Raw genomic sequence first — 18,446 nt, forward strand, 5'->3', positions numbered from 1 at the left:
GTCATGGTGTTACAGTGGCGCTGGGTCATGGGTGTTACGACGGCTCTGGGTAGTGGGGTTCCGGCGGCTCTGTGTCGTGGAGTTACGGCGGCTCTGGATCTTGGGGTTACGGCGGCTCTGGGTCTTGGGGTTACGGTGGCTCTGGGTAGTGGGGTTACGGTGACTCTAGGTACTGGGGTTACGGTGGCTCTGGGTAGTGGGGTTACGGTGTCTTTGGGTAGTGGGGTTATGGTGGCTCTTGGTAGTGGCTCTGTGTAGTGGTGTTACGGTGGCTCTGGGTACTGTGGGTTACAGCGGCTCTTGGTAGTGGGGTTACATCGGCTCTGGGCGGTGGGGTTACGGCGGCTGTGGGTCATGCGGTTACGGCGGCTCTGGGTAATGTGGTTACGGCGACTGTGCGTCATGGAGTTACGGCGGCTCTGGGTCTTGGGGGTTAAGGCGGCTCTTGGTAGTGGGATTACGGTGGCTCTGGGAGTGGGGTTATGGTGGCTCTGGGTAGTGGGGTTATGGTGGCTCTGGGTAGTGCGGTTACGGTGGCTCTGGGTAGTGGGGTTACATTGGCTCTGGGTAGTCGGGTTACGGTGACCCTGGGTAGTGAGGTTACGGTGGCTCTGGGAATTGGGGCTACGGTGATTCTGGGTAGTGGGGATACGGTGCCTCTGTGTAGTGGGGTAATGGTGGCTCTGGGTGGTGGGGTTACGGTGGCATAGGGTGGTGGGGTTACGGCGGTTCTAGATGGTGGGGTTACGGCGGTTCTGGGTGGTGGGGTTATGGCAGCTCTAGATGGTGGGGTTAAGACCCCTCTGGGTGGTGGGGTTACGGCGGCTCTGGCTGGTGGGGTTATGGCGGCTCTGGATAGTGGGGTTACGGTGGCTCTGGGTCGTGGGGTTATGACGGTTCTGGGTCGTGGGGTTCCGGTGGCTCTGGGTTGTGGGGTTACGCCGGCTCTGGGTTGTGGGGTTACAGCGGCTCTGGGTCGTGGGGTTACAGTGGCTCTGGGTCGTGGGGTTACGACGGCTCTGGGTAGTGGGGTTCCGGCTGCTCTGTGTCGTGGAGTTACGGTGGCTCTGGATTGTGGGGTTACGATGGCTCTGGGTCGTGCGGTTTCGGTGGCTCTGGGTATTGGGGTTACGGTGGCTCTGGGTAGTGGGATTACGGTGGCTCTGGGTCATGGGGTTACGGCGGCTCTGGGTAGTGGGGTTACGGTGGCTCTGGGTAGTGGGGTTACAGTGGCTCTGGGTAGTGGGGATACGGTGGCTCTCGTTAGTGGGGTTAAGGTGGCTCTGGGTAGTGGGGTTATGGTGGCTCTGGGTAGTGGGTTTATGGTGGCTCTGAGCAGTGGGGTTATGGTGGCTCTGGGTAGTGGGGTTACGGTGGCTCTGGGTGGTGGGGTTAGGGTGGCTCTGGGTGGTGGGGTTAGGGTGGCTCCGGGTGGTGTGGTTACGGAGGCTCTGGGTGGTTGGGTTAGGTTGGCTCTGGGTGGTGGGGTTACGGTGGCTCTGGGTGGTGGAGTTAGGTTGGCTCTGGGTGGTGGGGTTATGGTGGCTCTGGATGGTGGGGTTACGGTGGCTCTGGGTAGTGGGGTTACGGTGGCTCTGGGTAGTGGGGTTATGGTGGCTCTGGGCAGTGGGGTTACGGTGGCTCAGGGTGATGGGGTTAGTGTGGCTCTGTGTGGTGGGGTTACGGTGGCTCTGGGTGGTGGGGTTACGGTGGCTCTGGGTGGTGGGGTTACGGTGGCTCTGGATGGTGGGGTTACGGAGGCTCTGGGTAGTGGCTCTGGGTGGGGTTTCGGTGGCTCTGGGTAGTGGAGTTACGGTGGCTCTGGGTAGTGAGGTTACGGTGGCTCTGGGTAGTGGGGTTACGGTGGCTCTAGGTGGTGGGGTTACGGTGGCTCTGGGTGGTGGGGTTACGGTGGCTCTGGGTAGTGGCGTTACGGTGGCTCTGGGTAGTGGGGTTACGGTGGCTCTGGGTAGTGGGGTTACGGTGGCTCTGGGTAATGGGGTTACGGTGTCTCTGGGTAGAGGGGTTACGACTGCTCTGGGTAGTGGGGTTACGGTGGTTCTGGGTCATGGTGTTACAGTGGCGCTGGGTCATGGGTGTTACGGTGGCTCTGGGTAGTGGGTGTTACGGCGACTCTGGGTAGAGGGGTTACGACGGCTCTGGGTAGTGGGGTTACGGTGGCTCTGGGTAGTGGTATTAAGGTAGCTCTGGGTAGTGGGGTTACATTGGCTCTGGGTAGTCGGGTTACGGTGACCCTGGGTAGTGAGGTTACGGTGGCTCTGGGAATTGGGGCTACGGTGATTCTGGGTAGTGGGCATACGGTGCCTCTGTGTAGTGGGGTAATGGTGGCTCTGGGTAGTGGGGTTACGGTGGCACTGGGTGGTGGGCTTACGGCGGCTCTGGGTAGTGGGGTTACGGCGGCTCTAGATGGTGGGGTTACGGCGGCTCTGGGTAGTGTGGTTAGAGAGGCTCTGGGTAGATGGGTTACGGTGGCTCTGGGTAGTGGGATTATGGTAGCTCTGGGTCGTGGGGTTACAGTGGCTCTGAGAAGTGGGGCTACGGTGATTCTGGGTAGTGGGGATACAGTGCCTCTGAGTAGTGGGGTAATGGTGGCTCTGTGTAGTGGGGTAATGGTGGCTCTGGGTAGTGGGGTTACAGTGGCACTGGGTGGTGGGGTTACGGCGGCTCTGGGTAGTGGGGTTACGGCGGCTCTAGATGGTGGGGTTACGGCGGTTCTGGGTGGTGGGGTTATGGCAGCTCTAGATGGTCGGGTTGAGACCCCTCTGGGTGGTGGGGTTACGGCGGCTCTGGGTAGTGTGGTTAGAGAGGCTCTGGGTAGTGGGGTTACGGTGGCTCTGGGTTGTGGTGTTACGGTGGCTCTGGGTAGTGTGGTTAGAGAGGCTCTGGGTAGAGGGGTTACGGTGGCTCTGGGAAGTGGGATTATGGTAGCTCTGGGTCATGGGGTTACAGTGGCTCTGGGTATTGGGATTAAGGTGGCTCTGGGTAGTGGAGTTACGGTGTCTCTGGGTAGAGGGGTTACGACGGCTTTGGGTAGTGGGGTTACGGTGGTTCTGGGTCGTGGGGTTACGGTGGCACTCGGTAATGGGGTTACAGTGGCGCTGGGTCATGGGTGTTACGGTGACTCTGGGTAGTGGGTGTTACGGCGACTCTGGGTAGAGGGGTTACGACGGCTCTGGGTAGTGGGGTTACGGTGGTTCTGGGTCGTGGGGTTATGGTGGCACTCGGTAATGGGGTTACAGTGGCGCTGGGTCATGGGTGTTACGGTGGCTCTGGGTAGTGGGGTTACGGTGGCTCTGGGTAGTGTGGTTAGAGAGGCTCTGGGTAGAGGGGTTACGGTCGCTCTGGGTAGTGGGATTATGGTAGCTCTGGGTCATGGGGTTACAGTGGCTCTGGGTATTGGGATTAAGGTGGCTCTGGGTAGTGGAGTTACGGTGTCTCTGGGTAGAGGGGTTACGACGGCTCTGGGTAGTGGGGTTACGGTGGTTCTGGGTCGTGGGGGTACGGTGGCACTCGGTAATGGGGTTACAGTGGCGCTGGGTCATGGGTGTTACGGTGGCTCTGGGTAGTGGGTTTATGGTGGCTCTGAGCAGTGGGGTTATGGTGGCTCTGGGTAGTGGGGTTACGGTGGCTCTGGGTGGTGGGGTTAGGGTGGCTCTGGGTGGTGGGGTTAGGGTGGCTCTGGGTGGTGTGGTTACGGAGGCTCTGGGTGGTGGGGTTAGGTTGGCTCTGGGTGGTGGGGTTACGGTGGCTCTGGGTGGTGGGGTTAGGTTGGCTCTGGGTGGTGGGGTTACGGTGGCTCTGGATGGTGGGGTTACGGTGGCTCTGGGTAGTGGGGTTACGGTGGCTCTGGGTAGTGGGGTTATGGTGGCTCTGGGCAGTGGGGTTACGGTGGCTCAGGGTGATGGGGTTAGTGTGGCTCTGTGTGGTGGGGTTACGGTGGCTCTGGGTGGTGGGGTTACGGTGGCTCTGGGTGGTGGGGTTACGGAGGCTCTGGATGGTGGGGTTACGGAGGCTCTGGGTAGTGGCTCTGGGTGGTGGGGTTTCGGTGGCTCTGGGTAGTGGAGTTACGGTGGCTCTGGGTAGTGAGGTTACGGTGGCTCTGGGTAGTGGGGTTACGGTGGCTCTAGGTGGTGGGGTTACGGTGGCTCTGGGTGGTGGGGTTACGGTGGCTCTGGGTAGTGGCGTTACGGTGGCTCTGGGTAGTGGGGTTACGGTGGCTCTGGGTAGTGGGGTTACGGTGGCTCTGGGTAGTGGGGTTACAGTGGCTCTGGGTCGTGGGGTTACGACGGCTCTGGGTAGTGGGGTTCCGGCTGCTCTGTGTCGTGGAGTTACGGTGGCTCTGGATTGTGGGGTTACGATGGCTCTGGGTCGTGCGGTTTCGGTGGCTCTGGGTATTGGGGTTACGGTGGCTCTGGGTAGTGGGATTACGGTGGCTCTGGGTCGTGGGGTTATGACGGTTCTGGGTCGTGGGGTTCCGGTGGCTCTGGGTTGTGGGGTTACGCCGGCTCTGGGTTGTGGGGTTACAGCGGCTCTGGGTCATGGGGCTACAGTGGCTCTGGGTCGTGGGGTTACGACGGCTCTGGGTAGTGGGGTTCCGGCTGCTCTGTGTCGTGGAGTTACGGTGGCTCTGGGTAGTGGGGTTACGGTGGCTCTGGGTGGTGGGGTTAGGGTGGCTCTGGGTGGTGGGGTTAGGGTGGCTATGGGTGGTGTGGTTATGGTGGCTCTGGATGGTGGGGTTACGGTGGCTCTGGGTAGTGGGGTTACGGTGGCTCTGGGTAATGGGGTTACGGTGTCTCTGGGTAGAGGGGTTACGACTGCTCTGGGTAGTGGGGTTACGGTGGTTCTGGGTCATGGTGTTACAGTGGCGCTGGGTCATGGGTGTTACGACGGCTCTGGGTAGTGGGGTTCCGGCGGCTCTGTGTCGTGGAGTTACGGCGGCTCTGGATCTTGGGGTTACGGCGGCTCTGGGTCTTGGGGTTACGGTGGCTCTGGGTAGTGGGGTTACGGTGACTCTAGGTACTGGGGTTACGGTGGCTCTGGGTAGTGGGGTTACGGTGTCTTTGGGTAGTGGGGTTATGGTGGCTCTTGGTAGTGGCTCTGTGTAGTGGTGTTACGGTGGCTCTGGGTACTGTGGGTTACAGCGGCTCTTGGTAGTGGGGTTACATCGGCTCTGGGCGGTGGGGTTACGGCGGCTGTGGGTCATGCGGTTACGGCGGCTCTGGGTAATGTGGTTACGGCGACTGTGCGTCATGGAGTTACGGCGGCTCTGGGTCTTGGGGGTTAAGGCGGCTCTTGGTAGTGGGATTACGGTGGCTCTGGGAGTGGGGTTATGGTGGCTCTGGGTAGTGGGGTTATGGTGGCTCTGGGTAGTGCGGTTACGGTGGCTCTGGGTAGTGGGGTTACATTGGCTCTGGGTAGTCGGGTTACGGTGACCCTGGGTAGTGAGGTTACGGTGGCTCTGGGAATTGGGGCTACGGTGATTCTGGGTAGTGGGGATACGGTGCCTCTGTGTAGTGGGGTAATGGTGGCTCTGGGTGGTGGGGTTACGGTGGCATAGGGTGGTGGGGTTACGGCGGTTCTAGATGGTGGGGTTACGGCGGTTCTGGGTGGTGGGGTTATGGCAGCTCTAGATGGTGGGGTTAAGACCCCTCTGGGTGGTGGGGTTACGGCGGCTCTGGCTGGTGGGGTTATGGCGGCTCTGGATAGTGGGGTTACGGTGGCTCTGGGTCGTGGGGTTATGACGGTTCTGGGTCGTGGGGTTCCGGTGGCTCTGGGTTGTGGGGTTACGCCGGCTCTGGGTTGTGGGGTTACAGCGGCTCTGGGTCGTGGGGTTACAGTGGCTCTGGGTCGTGGGGTTACGACGGCTCTGGGTAGTGGGGTTCCGGCTGCTCTGTGTCGTGGAGTTACGGTGGCTCTGGATTGTGGGGTTACGATGGCTCTGGGTCGTGCGGTTTCGGTGGCTCTGGGTATTGGGGTTACGGTGGCTCTGGGTAGTGGGATTACGGTGGCTCTGGGTCATGGGGTTACGGCGGCTCTGGGTAGTGGGGTTACGGTGGCTCTGGGTAGTGGGGTTACAGTGGCTCTGGGTAGTGGGGATACGGTGGCTCTCGTTAGTGGGGTTAAGGTGGCTCTGGGTAGTGGGTTTATGGTGGCTCTGAGCAGTGGGGTTATGGTGGCTCTGGGTAGTGGGGTTACGGTGGCTCTGGGTGGTGGGGTTAGGGTGGCTCTGGGTGGTGGGGTTAGGGTGGCTCCGGGTGGTGTGGTTACGGAGGCTCTGGGTGGTTGGGTTAGGTTGGCTCTGGGTGGTGGGGTTACGGTGGCTCTGGGTGGTGGAGTTAGGTTGGCTCTGGGTGGTGGGGTTATGGTGGCTCTGGATGGTGGGGTTACGGTGGCTCTGGGTAGTGGGGTTACGGTGGCTCTGGGTAGTGGGGTTATGGTGGCTCTGGGCAGTGGGGTTACGGTGGCTCAGGGTGATGGGGTTAGTGTGGCTCTGTGTGGTGGGGTTACGGTGGCTCTGGGTGGTGGGGTTACGGTGGCTCTGGGTGGTGGGGTTACGGTGGCTCTGGATGGTGGGGTTACGGAGGCTCTGGGTAGTGGCTCTGGGTGGTGGGGTTTCGGTGGCTCTGGGTAGTGGAGTTACGGTGGCTCTGGGTAGTGAGGTTACGGTGGCTCTGGGTAGTGGGGTTACGGTGGCTCTAGGTGGTGGGGTTACGGTGGCTCTGGGTGGTGGGGTTACGGTGGCTCTGGGTAGTGGCGTTACGGTGGCTCTGGGTAGTGGGGTTACGGTGGCTCTGGGTAGTGGGGTTACGGTGGCTCTGGGTAATGGGGTTACGGTGTCTCTGGGTAGAGGGGTTACGACTGCTCTGGGTAGTGGGGTTACGGTGGTTCTGGGTCATGGTGTTACAGTGGCGCTGGGTCATGGGTGTTACGGTGGCTCTGGGTAGTGGGTGTTACGGCGACTCTGGGTAGAGGGGTTACGACGGCTCTGGGTAGTGGGGTTACGGTGGCTCTGGGTAGTGGTATAAAGGTAGCTCTGGGTAGTGGGGTTACATTGGCTCTGGGTAGTCGGGTTACGGTGACCCTGGGTAGTGAGGTTACGGTGGCTCTGGGAATTGGGGCTACGGTGATTCTGGGTAGTGGGCATACGGTGCCTCTGTGTAGTGGGGTAATGGTGGCTCTGGGTAGTGGGGTTACGGTGGCACTGGGTGGTGGGCTTACGGCGGCTCTGGGTAGTGGGGTTACGGCGGCTCTAGATGGTGGGGTTACGGCGGCTCTGGGTAGTGTGGTTAGAGAGGCTCTGGGTAGATGGGTTACGGTGGCTCTGGGTAGTGGGATTATGGTAGCTCTGGGTCGTGGGGTTACAGTGGCTCTGAGAAGTGGGGCTACGGTGATTCTGGGTAGTGGGGATACAGTGCCTCTGAGTAGTGGGGTAATGGTGGCTCTGTGTAGTGGGGTAATGGTGGCTCTGGGTAGTGGGGTTACAGTGGCACTGGGTGGTGGGGTTACGGCGGCTCTGGGTAGTGGGGTTACGGCGGCTCTAGATGGTGGGGTTACGGCGGTTCTGGGTGGTGGGGTTATGGCAGCTCTAGATGGTGGGGTTGAGACCCCTCTGGGTGGTGGGGTTACGGCGGCTCTGGGTAGTGTGGTTAGAGAGGCTCTGGGTAGTGGGGTTACGGTGGCTCTGGGTTGTGGTGTTACGGTGGCTCTGGGTAGTGTGGTTAGAGAGGCTCTGGGTAGAGGGGTTACGGTGGCTCTGGGAAGTGGGATTATGGTAGCTCTGGGTCATGGGGTTACAGTGGCTCTGGGTATTGGGATTAAGGTGGCTCTGGGTAGTGGAGTTACGGTGTCTCTGGGTAGAGGGGTTACGACGGCTTTGGGTAGTGGGGTTACGGTGGTTCTGGGTCGTGGGGTTACGGTGGCACTCGGTAATGGGGTTACAGTGGCGCTGGGTCATGGGTGTTACGGTGACTCTGGGTAGTGGGTGTTACGGCGACTCTGGGTAGAGGGGTTACGACGGCTCTGGGTAGTGGGGTTACGGTGGTTCTGGGTCGTGGGGTTATGGTGGCACTCGGTAATGGGGTTACAGTGGCGCTGGGTCATGGGTGTTACGGTGGCTCTGGGTAGTGGGGTTACGGTGGCTCTGGGTAGTGTGGTTAGAGAGGCTCTGGGTAGAGGGGTTACGGTCGCTCTGGGTAGTGGGATTATGGTAGCTCTGGGTCATGGGGTTACAGTGGCTCTGGGTATTGGGATTAAGGTGGCTCTGGGTAGTGGAGTTACGGTGTCTCTGGGTAGAGGGGTTACGACGGCTCTGGGTAGTGGGGTTACGGTGGTTCTGGGTCGTGGGGGTACGGTGGCACTCGGTAATGGGGTTACAGTGGCGCTGGGTCATGGGTGTTACGGTGGCTCTGGGTAGTGGGTTTATGGTGGCTCTGAGCAGTGGGGTTATGGTGGCTCTGGGTAGTGGGGTTACGGTGGCTCTGGGTGGTGGGGTTAGGGTGGCTCTGGGTGGTGGGGTTAGGGTGGCTCTGGGTGGTGTGGTTACGGAGGCTCTGGGTGGTGGGGTTAGGTTGGCTCTGGGTGGTGGGGTTACGGTGGCTCTGGGTGGTGGGGTTAGGTTGGCTCTGGGTGGTGGGGTTACGGTGGCTCTGGATGGTGGGGTTACGGTGGCTCTGGGTAGTGGGGTTACGGTGGCTCTGGGTAGTGGGGTTATGGTGGCTCTGGGCAGTGGGGTTACGGTGGCTCAGGGTGATGGGGTTAGTGTGGCTCTGTGTGGTGGGGTTACGGTGGCTCTGGGTGGTGGGGTTACGGTGGCTCTGGGTGGTGGGGTTACGGATGCTCTGGATGGTGGGGTTACGGAGGCTCTGGGTAGTGGCTCTGGGTGGTGGGGTTTCGGTGGCTCTGGGTAGTGGAGTTACGGTGGCTCTGGGTAGTGAGGTTACGGTGGCTCTGGGTAGTGGGGTTACGGTGGCTCTAGGTGGTGGGGTTACGGTGGCTCTGGGTGGTGGGGTTACGGTGGCTCTGGGTGGTGGCGTTACGGTGGCTCTGGGTAGTGGGGTTACGGTGGCTCTGGGTAGTGGGGTTACGGTGGCTCTGGGTAGTGGGGTTACGGTGTCTCTGGGTAGAGGGGTTACGACTGCTCTGGGTAGTGGGGTTACGGTGGTTCTGGGTCATTGTGTTACAGTGGCGCTGGGTCATGGGTGTTACGGTGGCTCTGGGTAGTGGGTGTTACGGCGACTCTGGGTAGAGGGGTTACGACGGCTCTGGGTAGTGGGGTTACGGTGGCTCTGGGTAGTGGGATTAAGGTAGCTCTGGGTAGTGGGGTTACATTGGCTCTGGGTAGTCGGGTTACGGTGACCCTGGGTAGTGAGGTTACGGTGGCTCTGGGAATTGGGGCTACGGTGATTCTGGGTAGTGGGCATACGGTGCCTCTGTGTAGTGGGGTAATGGTGGCTCTGGGTAGTGGGGTTACGGTGGCACTGGGTGGTGGGCTTACGGCGGCTCTGGGTAGTGGGGTTACGGCGGCTCTAGATGGTGGGGTTACGGCGGCTCTGGGTAGTGTGGTTAGAGAGGCTCTGGGTAGATGGGTTACGGTGGCTCTGGGTAGTGGGATTATGGTACCTCTGGGTCGTGGGGTTACAGTGGCTCTGAGAAGTGGGGCTACGGTGATTCTGGGTAGTGGGGATACAGTGCCTCTGAGTAGTGGGGTAATGGTGGCTCTGTGTAGTGGGGTAATGGTGGCTCTGGGTAGTGGGGTTACAGTGGCACTGGGTGGTGGGGTTACGGCGGCTCTGGGTAGTGGGGTTACGGCGGCTCTAGATGGTGGGGTTACGGCGGTTCTGGGTGGTGGGGTTATGGCAGCTCTAGATGGTGGGGTTAAGACCCCTCTGGGTGGTGGGGTTACGGCGGCTCTGGGTAGTGTGGTTAGAGAGGCTCTGGGTAGTGGGGTTACGGTGGCTCTGGGTTGTGGGGATACGGTGGCTCTGGGTAGTGTGGTTAGAGAGGCTCTGGGTAGAGGGGTTACGGTGGCTTTGGGAAGTGGGATTATGGTAGCTCTGGGTCATGGGGTTACAGTGGCTCTGGGTATTGGGATTAAGGTGGCTCTGGGTAGTGGAGTTACGGTGTCTCTGGGTAGAGGGGTTACGACGGCTCTGGGTAGTGGGGTTACGGTGGTTCTGGGTCGTGGGGTTACGGTGGCACTCGGTAATGGGGTTACAGTGGCGCTGGGTCATGGGTGTTACGGTGGCTCTGGGTAGTGGGTGTTACGGTGGTTCTGGGTCGTGGGGTTATGGTGGCACTCGGTAATGGGGTTACAGTGGCGCTGGGTCATGGGTGTTACGGTGGCTCTGGGTAGTAGGGTTACGGTGGCTCTGGGTAGTGTGGTTAGAGAGGCTCTGGGTAGAGGGTTTACGGTCGCTCTGGGTAGTGGGATTATGGTAGCTCTGGGTCATGGGGTTACAGTGGCTCTGGGTATTGGGATTAAGGTGGCTCTGGGTAGTGGAGTTACGGTGTCTCTGGGTAGAGGGGTTACGACGGCTCTGGGTAGTGGGGTTACGGTGGTTCTGGGTCGTGGGGTTACGGTGGCACTCGGTAATGGGGTTACAGTGGCGCTGGGTCATGGGTGTTACGGTGGCTCTGGGTAGTGGGTGTTACGGTGGTTCTGGGTCGTGGGGTTATGGTGGCACTCGGTAATGGGGTTACAGTGGCGCTGGGTCATGGGTGTTACGGTGGCTCTGGGTAGTAGGGTTACGGTGGCTCTGGGTAGTGTGGTTAGAGAGGCTCTGGGTAGAGGGTTTACGGTCGCTCTGGGTAGTGGGATTATGGTAGCTCTGGGTCATGGGGTTACAGTGGCTCTGGGTATTGGGATTAAGGTGGCTCTGGGTAGTGGAGTTACGGTGTCTCTGGGTAGAGGGGTTACGACGGCTCTGGGTAGTGGGGTTACGGTGGTTCTGGGTCGTGGGGTTACGGTGGCACTCGGTAATGGGGTTACAGTGGAGCTGGGTCATGGGTGTTACGGTGGCTCTGGGTAGTGGGTGTTACGGCGACTCTGGGTAGAGGGGTTACGACGGCTCTGGGTAGTGGGGTTACGGTGGTTCTGGGTCGTGGGGTTACGGTGGCACTCGGTAATGGGGTTACAGTGGCGCTGGGTCATGGGTGTTACGGAGGCTCTGGGTAGTGGGATTAAGGTGGCTCTGGGTAGTGGGGTTACATTGGCTCTGGGAAGTCGGGTTACATTGACCCTGGGTAGTGGGGTTACGGTGGCTCTGGGTAGTGTGGTTAGAGAGGCTCTGGGTAGAGGGGTTACGGTCGCTCTGGGTAGTGGGATTATGGTAGCTCTGGGTCATGGGGTTACAGTGGCTCTGGGTATTGGGATTAAGGTGGCTCTGGGTAGTGGAGTTACGGTGTCTCTGGGTAGAGGGGTTACGACGGCTCTGGGTAGTGGGATTAAGGTGGCTCTGGGTAGTGGGGTTACATTGGCTCTGGGAAGTCGGGTTACATTGACCCTGGGTAGTGGTGTTACGGTGGCTCAGGGAAGTGGGGCTACGGTGATTCTGGGTAGTGGGGATACGGTGCCTCTGTGTAGTGGGGTAATGGTGGCTCTGGGTGGTGGGGTTACGGTGGCATTGGGTGGTGGGGTTACGGCGGTTCTAGATGGTGGGGTTACGGCGGTTCTGGGTGGTGGGGTTATGGCAGCTCTAGATGGTGGGGTTAAGACCCCTCTGGGTGGTGGGGTGACGGCGGCTCTGGCTGGTGGGGTTATGGCGGCTCTGGATAGTGGGGTTACGGTGGCTCTGGGTCGTGGGGTTATGACGGCTCTGGGTCGTGGGGTTCCGGTGGCTCTGGGTTGTGGGGTTACGCCGGCTCTGGGTTGTGGGGTTACAGCGGCTCTGGGTCGTGGGGTTACAGTGGCTCTGGGTCGTGGGGTTACGACGGCTCTGGGTAGTGGGGTTCCGGCTGCTCTGTGTCGTGGAGTTACGGCGGCTCTGGGTCTTGGGGTTATGACGGCTCTGGGTCTTGGGGTTACGTCGGCTCTGGGTAGTGGGGTTACGTTGACTCTAGGTAGTGGGGTTGCGGTGGCTCTGGGTAGTGGGGTTACGGTGTCTTTGGGTAGTGGGGTTACGGTGGCTCTGGGTAGTGGGGTTAAGGTGGCTCTGGGTAGTGGTGTTACGGTGGCTCTGGGTACTGGGGGTTACAGCGGCTCTTGGTAGTGGGGTTACGTCGGCTCAGGGTGGTGGGGTTACGGCGGCTCTGGGTCGTGGGGTTACGGCGGTTGTGCGTCATGGAGTTACGGCGGCTCTGGGTCTTGGGGGTTGAGGCGGCTCTTGGTAGTGGGATTACGGTGGCTCTGGGTAGTAGGGTTATGGTGGCTCTGGGTAGTGGGGTTACGGCGGTTCTGAGTGGTGGGGTTATGGCAGCTCTAGATGGTGGAGTTAAGACCCCTCTGGGTGGTGGGGTTACGGCAGCTCTGGCTAGTGGGGTTACAGTGGCTCTGGGTGGTGGGGTTACGACGGCTCTGGGTCGTGGGGTTCCGGCGGCTCTGTGTCGTGGAGTTACGGCGGCTCTGGATCTTGGGGTTACGGCGGCTCTGGGTCTTGGGGTTACGGTGGCTCTGGGTAGTGGGGTTACGGTGACTCTAGGTACTGGGGTTACGGTGGCTCTGGGTAGTGGGGTTACGGTGTCTTTGGGTAGTGGGGTTATGGTGGCTCTTGGTAGTGGCTCTGTGTAGTGGTGTTACGGTGGCTCTGGGTACTGTGGGTTACAGCGGCTCTTGGTAGTGGGGTTACATCGGCTCTGGGCGGTGGGGTTACGGCGGCTCTGGGTCATGTGGTTACGGCGACTGTGCGTCATGGAGTTACGGCGGCTCTGGGTCTTGGGGGTTAAGGCGGCTCTTGGTAGTGGGATTACGGTGGCTCTGGGAGTGGGGTTATGGTGGCTCTGGGTAGTGGGGTTATGGTGGCTCTGGGTAGTGCGGTTACGGTGGCTCTGGGTAGTGGGGTTACATTGGCTCTGGGTAGTCGGGTTACGGTGACCCTGGGTAGTGAGGTTACGGTGGCTCTGGGAATTGGGGCTACGGTGATTCTGGGTAGTGGGGATACGGTGCCTCTGTGTAGTGGGGTAATGGTGGCTCTGGGTGGTGGGGTTACGGTGGCATAGGGTGGTGGGGTTACGGCGGTTCTAGATGGTGGGGTTACGGCGGTTCTGGGTGGTGGGGTTATGGCAGCTCTAGATGGTGGGGTTAAGACCCCTCTGGGTGGTGGGGTTACGGCGGCTCTGGCTGGTGGGGTTATGGCGGCTCTGGATAGTGGGGTTACGGTGGCTCTGGGTCGTGGGGTTATGACGGTTCTGGGTCGTGGGGTTCCGGTGGCTCTGGGTTGTGGGGTTACGCCGGCTCTGGGTTGTGGGGTTACAGCGGCTCTGGGTCGTGGGGTTACAGTGGCTCTGGGTCGTGGGGTTACGACGGCTCTGGGTAGTGGGGTTCCGGCTGCTCTGTGTCGTGGAGTTACGGTGGCTCTGGATTGTGGGGTTACGATGGCTCTGGGTCGTGCGGTTTCGGTGGCTCTGGGTATTGGGGTTACGGTGGCTCTGGGTAGTGGGATTACGGTGGCTCTGGGTCATGGGGTTACGGCGGCTCTGTGTAGTGGGGTTACGGTGGCTCTGGGTAGTGGGGTTACAGTGGCTCTGGGTAGTGGGGATACGGTGGCTCTCGTTAGTGGGGTTAAGGTGGCTCTGGGTAGTGGGGTTATGGTGGCTCTGAGCAGTGGGGTTATGGTGGCTCTGGGTAGTGGGGTTACGGTGGCTCTGGGTGGTGGGGTTAGGGTGGCTCTGGGTGGTGGGGTTAGGGTGGCTCTGGGTGGTGTGGTTACGGAGGCTCTGGGTGGTTGGGTTAGGTTGGCTCTGGGTGGTGGGGTTACGGTGGCTCTGGGTGGTGGAGTTAGGTTGGCTCTGGGTGGTGGGGTTATGGTGGCTCTGGATGGTGGGGTTACGGTGGCTCTGGGTAGTGGGGTTACGGTGGCTCTGGGTAGTGGGGTTATGGTGGCTCTGGGCAGTGGGGTTACGGTGGCTCAGGGTGATGGGGTTAGTGTGGCTCTGTGTGGTGGGGTTACGGTGGCTCTGGGTGGTGGGGTTACGGTGGCTCTGGGTCGTGGGGTTATGACGGTTCTGGGTCGTGGGGTTCCGGTGGCTCTGGGTTGTGGGGTTACGCCGGCTCTGGGTTGTGGGGTTACAGCGGCTCTGGGTCGTGGGGTTACAGTGGCTCTGGGTCGTGGGGTTACGGTGTCTCTGGGTAGAGGGGTTACGACTGCTCTGGGTAGTGGGGTTACGGTGGTTCTGGGTCATGGTGTTACAGTGGCGCTGGGTCATGGGTGTTACGGTGGCTCTGGGTAGTGGGTGTTACGGCGACTCTGGGTAGAGGGGTTACGACGGCTCTGGGTAGTGGGGTTACGGTGGCTCTGGGTAGTGGGATTAAGGTAGCTCTGGGTAGTGGGGTTACATTGGCTCTGGGTAGTCGGGTTACGGTGACCCTGGGTAGTGAGGTTACGGTGGCTCTGGGAATTGGGGCTACAGTGATTCTGGGTAGTGGGCATACGGTGCCTCTGTGTAGTGGGGTAATGGTGGCTCTGGGTAGTGGGGTTACGGTGGCACTGGGTGGTGGGCTTACGGCGGCTCTGGGTAGTGGGGTTACGGCGGCTCTAGATGGTGGGGTTACGGCGGCTCTGGGTAGTGTGGTTAGAGAGGCTCTGGGTAGATGGGTTACGGTGGCTCTGGGTAGTGGGATTATGGTAGCTCTGGGTCGTGGGGTTACAGTGGCTCTGAGAAGTGGGGCTACGGTGATTCTGTGTAGTGGGGATACAGTGCCTCTGAGTAGTGGGGTAATGGTGGCTCTGTGTAGTGGGGTAATGGTGGCTCTGGGTAGTGGGGTTACAGTGGCACTGGGTGGTGGGGTTACGGCGGCTCTGGGTAGTGGGGTTACGGCGGCTCTAGATGGTGGGGTTACGGCGGTTCTGGGTGGTGGGGTTATGGCAGCTCTAGATGGTGGGGTTGAGACCCCTCTGGGTGGTGGGGTTACGGCGGCTCTGGGTAGTGTGGTTAGAGAGGCTCTGGGTAGTGGGGTTACGGTGGCTCTGGGTTGTGGGGTTACGGTGGCTCTGGGTAGTGTGGTTAGAGAGGCTCTGGGTAGAGGGGTTACGGTGGCTCTGGGAAGTGGGATTATGGTAGCTCTGGGTCATGGGGTTACAGTGGCTCTGGGTATTGGGATTAAGGGGGCTCTGGGTAGTGGAGTTACGGTGTCTCTGGGTAGAGGGGTTACGACGGCTCTGGGTAGTGGGGTTACGGTGGTTCTGGGTCGTGTGGTTACGGTGGCACTCGGTAATGGGGTTACAGTGGCGCTGGGTCATGGGTGTTACGGTGGCTCTGGGTAGTGGGTGTTACGGCGACTCTGGGTAGAGGGGTTACGACGGCTCTGGGTAGTGGGGTTACGGTGGTTCTGGGTCGTGGGGTTACGGTGGCACTCGGTAATGGGGTTACAGTGGCGCTGGGTCATGGGTGTTACGGAGGCTCTGGGTAGTGGGATTAAGGTGGCTCTGGGTAGTGGGGTTACATTGGCTCTGGGAATTCGGGTTACATTGACCCTGGGTAGTGGTGTTACGGTGGCTCAGGGAAGTGGGGCTACGGTGATTCTGGGTAGTGGGGATACGGTGCCTCTGTGTAGTGGGGTAATGGTGGCTCTGGGTGGTGGGGTTACGGTGGCATTGGGTGGTGGGGTTACGGCGGTTCTAGATGGTGGGGTTACGGCGGTTCTGGGTGGTGGGGTTATGGCAGCTCTAGATGGTGGGGTTAAGACCCCTCTGGGTGGTGGGGTTACGGCGGCTCTGGCTGGTGGGGTTATGGCGGCTCTGGATAGTGGGGTTACGGTGGCTCTGGGTCGTGGGGTTATGACGGCTCTGGGTCGTGGAGTTCCGGTGGCTCTGGGTCGTGGGGTTACAGTGGCTCTGGGTCGTGGGGTTACGACGGCTCTGGGTAGTGGGGTTCCGGCTGCTCTTTGTCGTGGAGTTACGGCGGCTCTGGGTCTTGGGGTTATGACGGCTCTGGGTCTTGGGGTTACGTCGGCTCTGGGTAGTGGGGTTACGGTGTCTTTGGGTAGTGGGGTTACGGTGGCTCTGTGTAGTGGTGTTAAGGTGGCTCTGGGTAGTGGTGTTACGGTGGCTCTGGGTACTGGTGGTTACAGCGGCTCTTGGTAGTGGGGTTACGTCGGCTCAGGGTGGTGGGGTTACGGCGACTGTGGGTCGTGGGGTTACGGCGGCACTGGGTCGTGGGGTTACGGCGGTTGTGCGTCATGGAGTTACGGCGGCTCTGGGTCTTGGGGGTTGAGGCGGCTCTTGGTAGTGGGATTACGGTGGCTCTGGGTAGTAGGGTTATGGTGGCTCTGGGTAGTGGGGTTACGGCGGTTCTGGGTGGTGGGGTTATGGCAGCTCTAGATGGTGGAGTTAAGACCCCTCTGGGTGGTGGGGTTACGGCAGCTCTGGCTAGTGGGGTTACAGCGGCTCTGGGTCGTGGGGTTACGACGGCTCTGGGTCGTGGGGTTCCGGCGGCTCTGTGTCGTGGAGTTACGGCGGCTCTGGATCTTGGGGTTATGGCGGCTCTGGGTCATGGGGTTACGGTGGCTCTGGGTAGTGGGGTTACGGTGACTCTAGGTAGTGGGGTTACGGTGGCTCTGGGTAGTGGGGTTACGGTGTCTTTGGGTAGTGGGGTTACGGTGGCTCTTGGTAGTGGCTCTGTGTAGTGGTGTTACGGTGGCTCTGGGTACTGTGGGTTACAGCGGCTCTTGGTAGTGGGGTTACATCGGCTCTGGGCGGTGGGATTACGGCGGCTGTGGGTCGTGCGGTTACGGCGGCTCTGGGTCGTGTGGTTACGGTGACTGTGCGTCATGGAGTTACGGCGGCTCTGGGTCTTGGGGGTTAAGGCGGCTCTTGGTAGTGGGATTACGGTGGCTCTGGGTGGTGGGGTTAGGGTGGCTCTGGGTAGTGTGGTTACGGAGGCTCTGGGTAGTGCGGTTACGGTGGCTCTGGGTAGTGGGGTTACATTGGCTCTGGGTAGTCGGGTTACGGTGACCCTGGGTAGTGAGGTCACGGTGGCTCTGGGAATTGGGGCTACGGTGATTCTGGGTAGTGGGGATACGGTGCCTCTGTGTAGTGGGGTAATGGTGGCTCTGGGTAGTGGGGTTACGGTGGCACTGGGTGGTGGGGTTACGGCGGCTCTGGGTAGTGGGGTTACGGCGGCTCTAGATGGTGGGGTTACGGCGGCTCTGGGTAGTGTGGTTAGAGAGGCTCTGGGTAGATGGGTTACGGTGGCTCTGGGTAGTGGGATTATGGTAGCTCTGGGTCGTGGGGTTACAGTGGCTCTGAGAAGTGGGGCTACGGTGATTCTGGGTAGTGGGGATACAGTGCCTCTGTGTAGTGGGGTAATGGTGGCTCTGGGTAGTGGGGTTACGGTGGCACTGGGTGGTGGGGTTACTGCGGCTCTTGGTAGTGGGGTTACTGCGGCTCTAGATGGTGGGGTTACGGCGGCTCTGGGTAGTGTAGTTAGAGAGGCTCTGGGTAGATGGGTTACGGTGGCTCTGGGTAGTGGGATTATGGTAGCTCTGGGTCGTGGGGATACAGTGGCTCTGAGAAGTGGGGCTACGGTGATTCTGGGTAGTGGGGATACAGTGCCTCTGTGTAGTGGGGTAATGGTGGCTCTGTGTAGTGGGGTAATGGTGGCTCTGGGTAGTGGGGTTACAGTGGCACTGGGTGGTGGGGTTACGGCGGCTCTGGGTAGTGGGGTTACGGCGGCTCTAGATGGTGAGGTTACGGCGGTTCTGGGTGGTGGGGTTATGGCAGCTCTAGATGGTGCGGTTAAGACCCCTCTGGGTGGTAGGGTTACGGCGGCTCTGGGTAGTGTGGTTAGAGAGGCTCTGGGTAGTGGGGTTACGGTGGCTCTGGGTTGTGGGGTTACGGTGGCTCTGGGTAGTGTGGTTAGAGAGGCTCTGGGTAGAGGGGTTACGGTCGCTCTGGGTAGTGGGATTATGGTAGCTCTGGGTCATGGGGTTACAGTGGCTCTGGGTATTGGGATTAAGGTGGCTCTGGGTAGTGGAGTTACGGTGTCTCTGGGTAGAGGGGTTACGACGGCTCTGGGTAGTGGGGTTACGGTGGTTCTGGGTCGTGGGGTTACGGTGGCACTCGGTAATGGGGTTACAGTGGCGCTGGGTCATGGGTGTTACGGTGGCTCTGGGTAGTGGGGTTACATTGGCTCTGGGAAGTCGGGTTACGGTGACCCTGGGTAGTGGTGTTACGGTGGCTCTGGGAAGCGGGGCTACGGTGATTCTGGGTAGTGGGGATACGGTGCCTCTGTGTAGTGGGGTAATGGTGGCTCTGGGTAGTGGGGTTACGGTG

The 18,446-nt window shown here is 60.3% G+C and overlaps 1 protein-coding gene across 1 annotated transcript in view; it reads right to left on the minus strand.

Annotated features, from left to right (window-relative positions):
- LOC138745210 (serine/arginine repetitive matrix protein 2-like) overlaps window positions 1–18,446 on the minus strand; it is a 190,770-nt gene that overhangs the window by 72,496 nt on the left and 99,828 nt on the right. Inside the window, exons 27-30 of the mRNA XM_069902273.1 lie at window positions 16,857–17,006; window positions 12,804–12,929; window positions 5,185–5,334; window positions 317–466 (exon numbers count right to left, since the gene is read on the minus strand). Coding sequence (XP_069758374.1) covers window positions 317–466; window positions 5,185–5,334; window positions 12,804–12,929; window positions 16,857–17,006 — 576 coding nt within the window. The remainder of the gene's footprint in view (window positions 1–316; window positions 467–5,184; window positions 5,335–12,803; window positions 12,930–16,856; window positions 17,007–18,446) is intronic.

This window comes from Narcine bancroftii, chromosome 11 (assembly GCF_036971445.1).
Source record: "Narcine bancroftii isolate sNarBan1 chromosome 11, sNarBan1.hap1, whole genome shotgun sequence".
Classification (NCBI taxonomy): Eukaryota; Metazoa; Chordata; class Chondrichthyes; order Torpediniformes; family Narcinidae; genus Narcine; species Narcine bancroftii.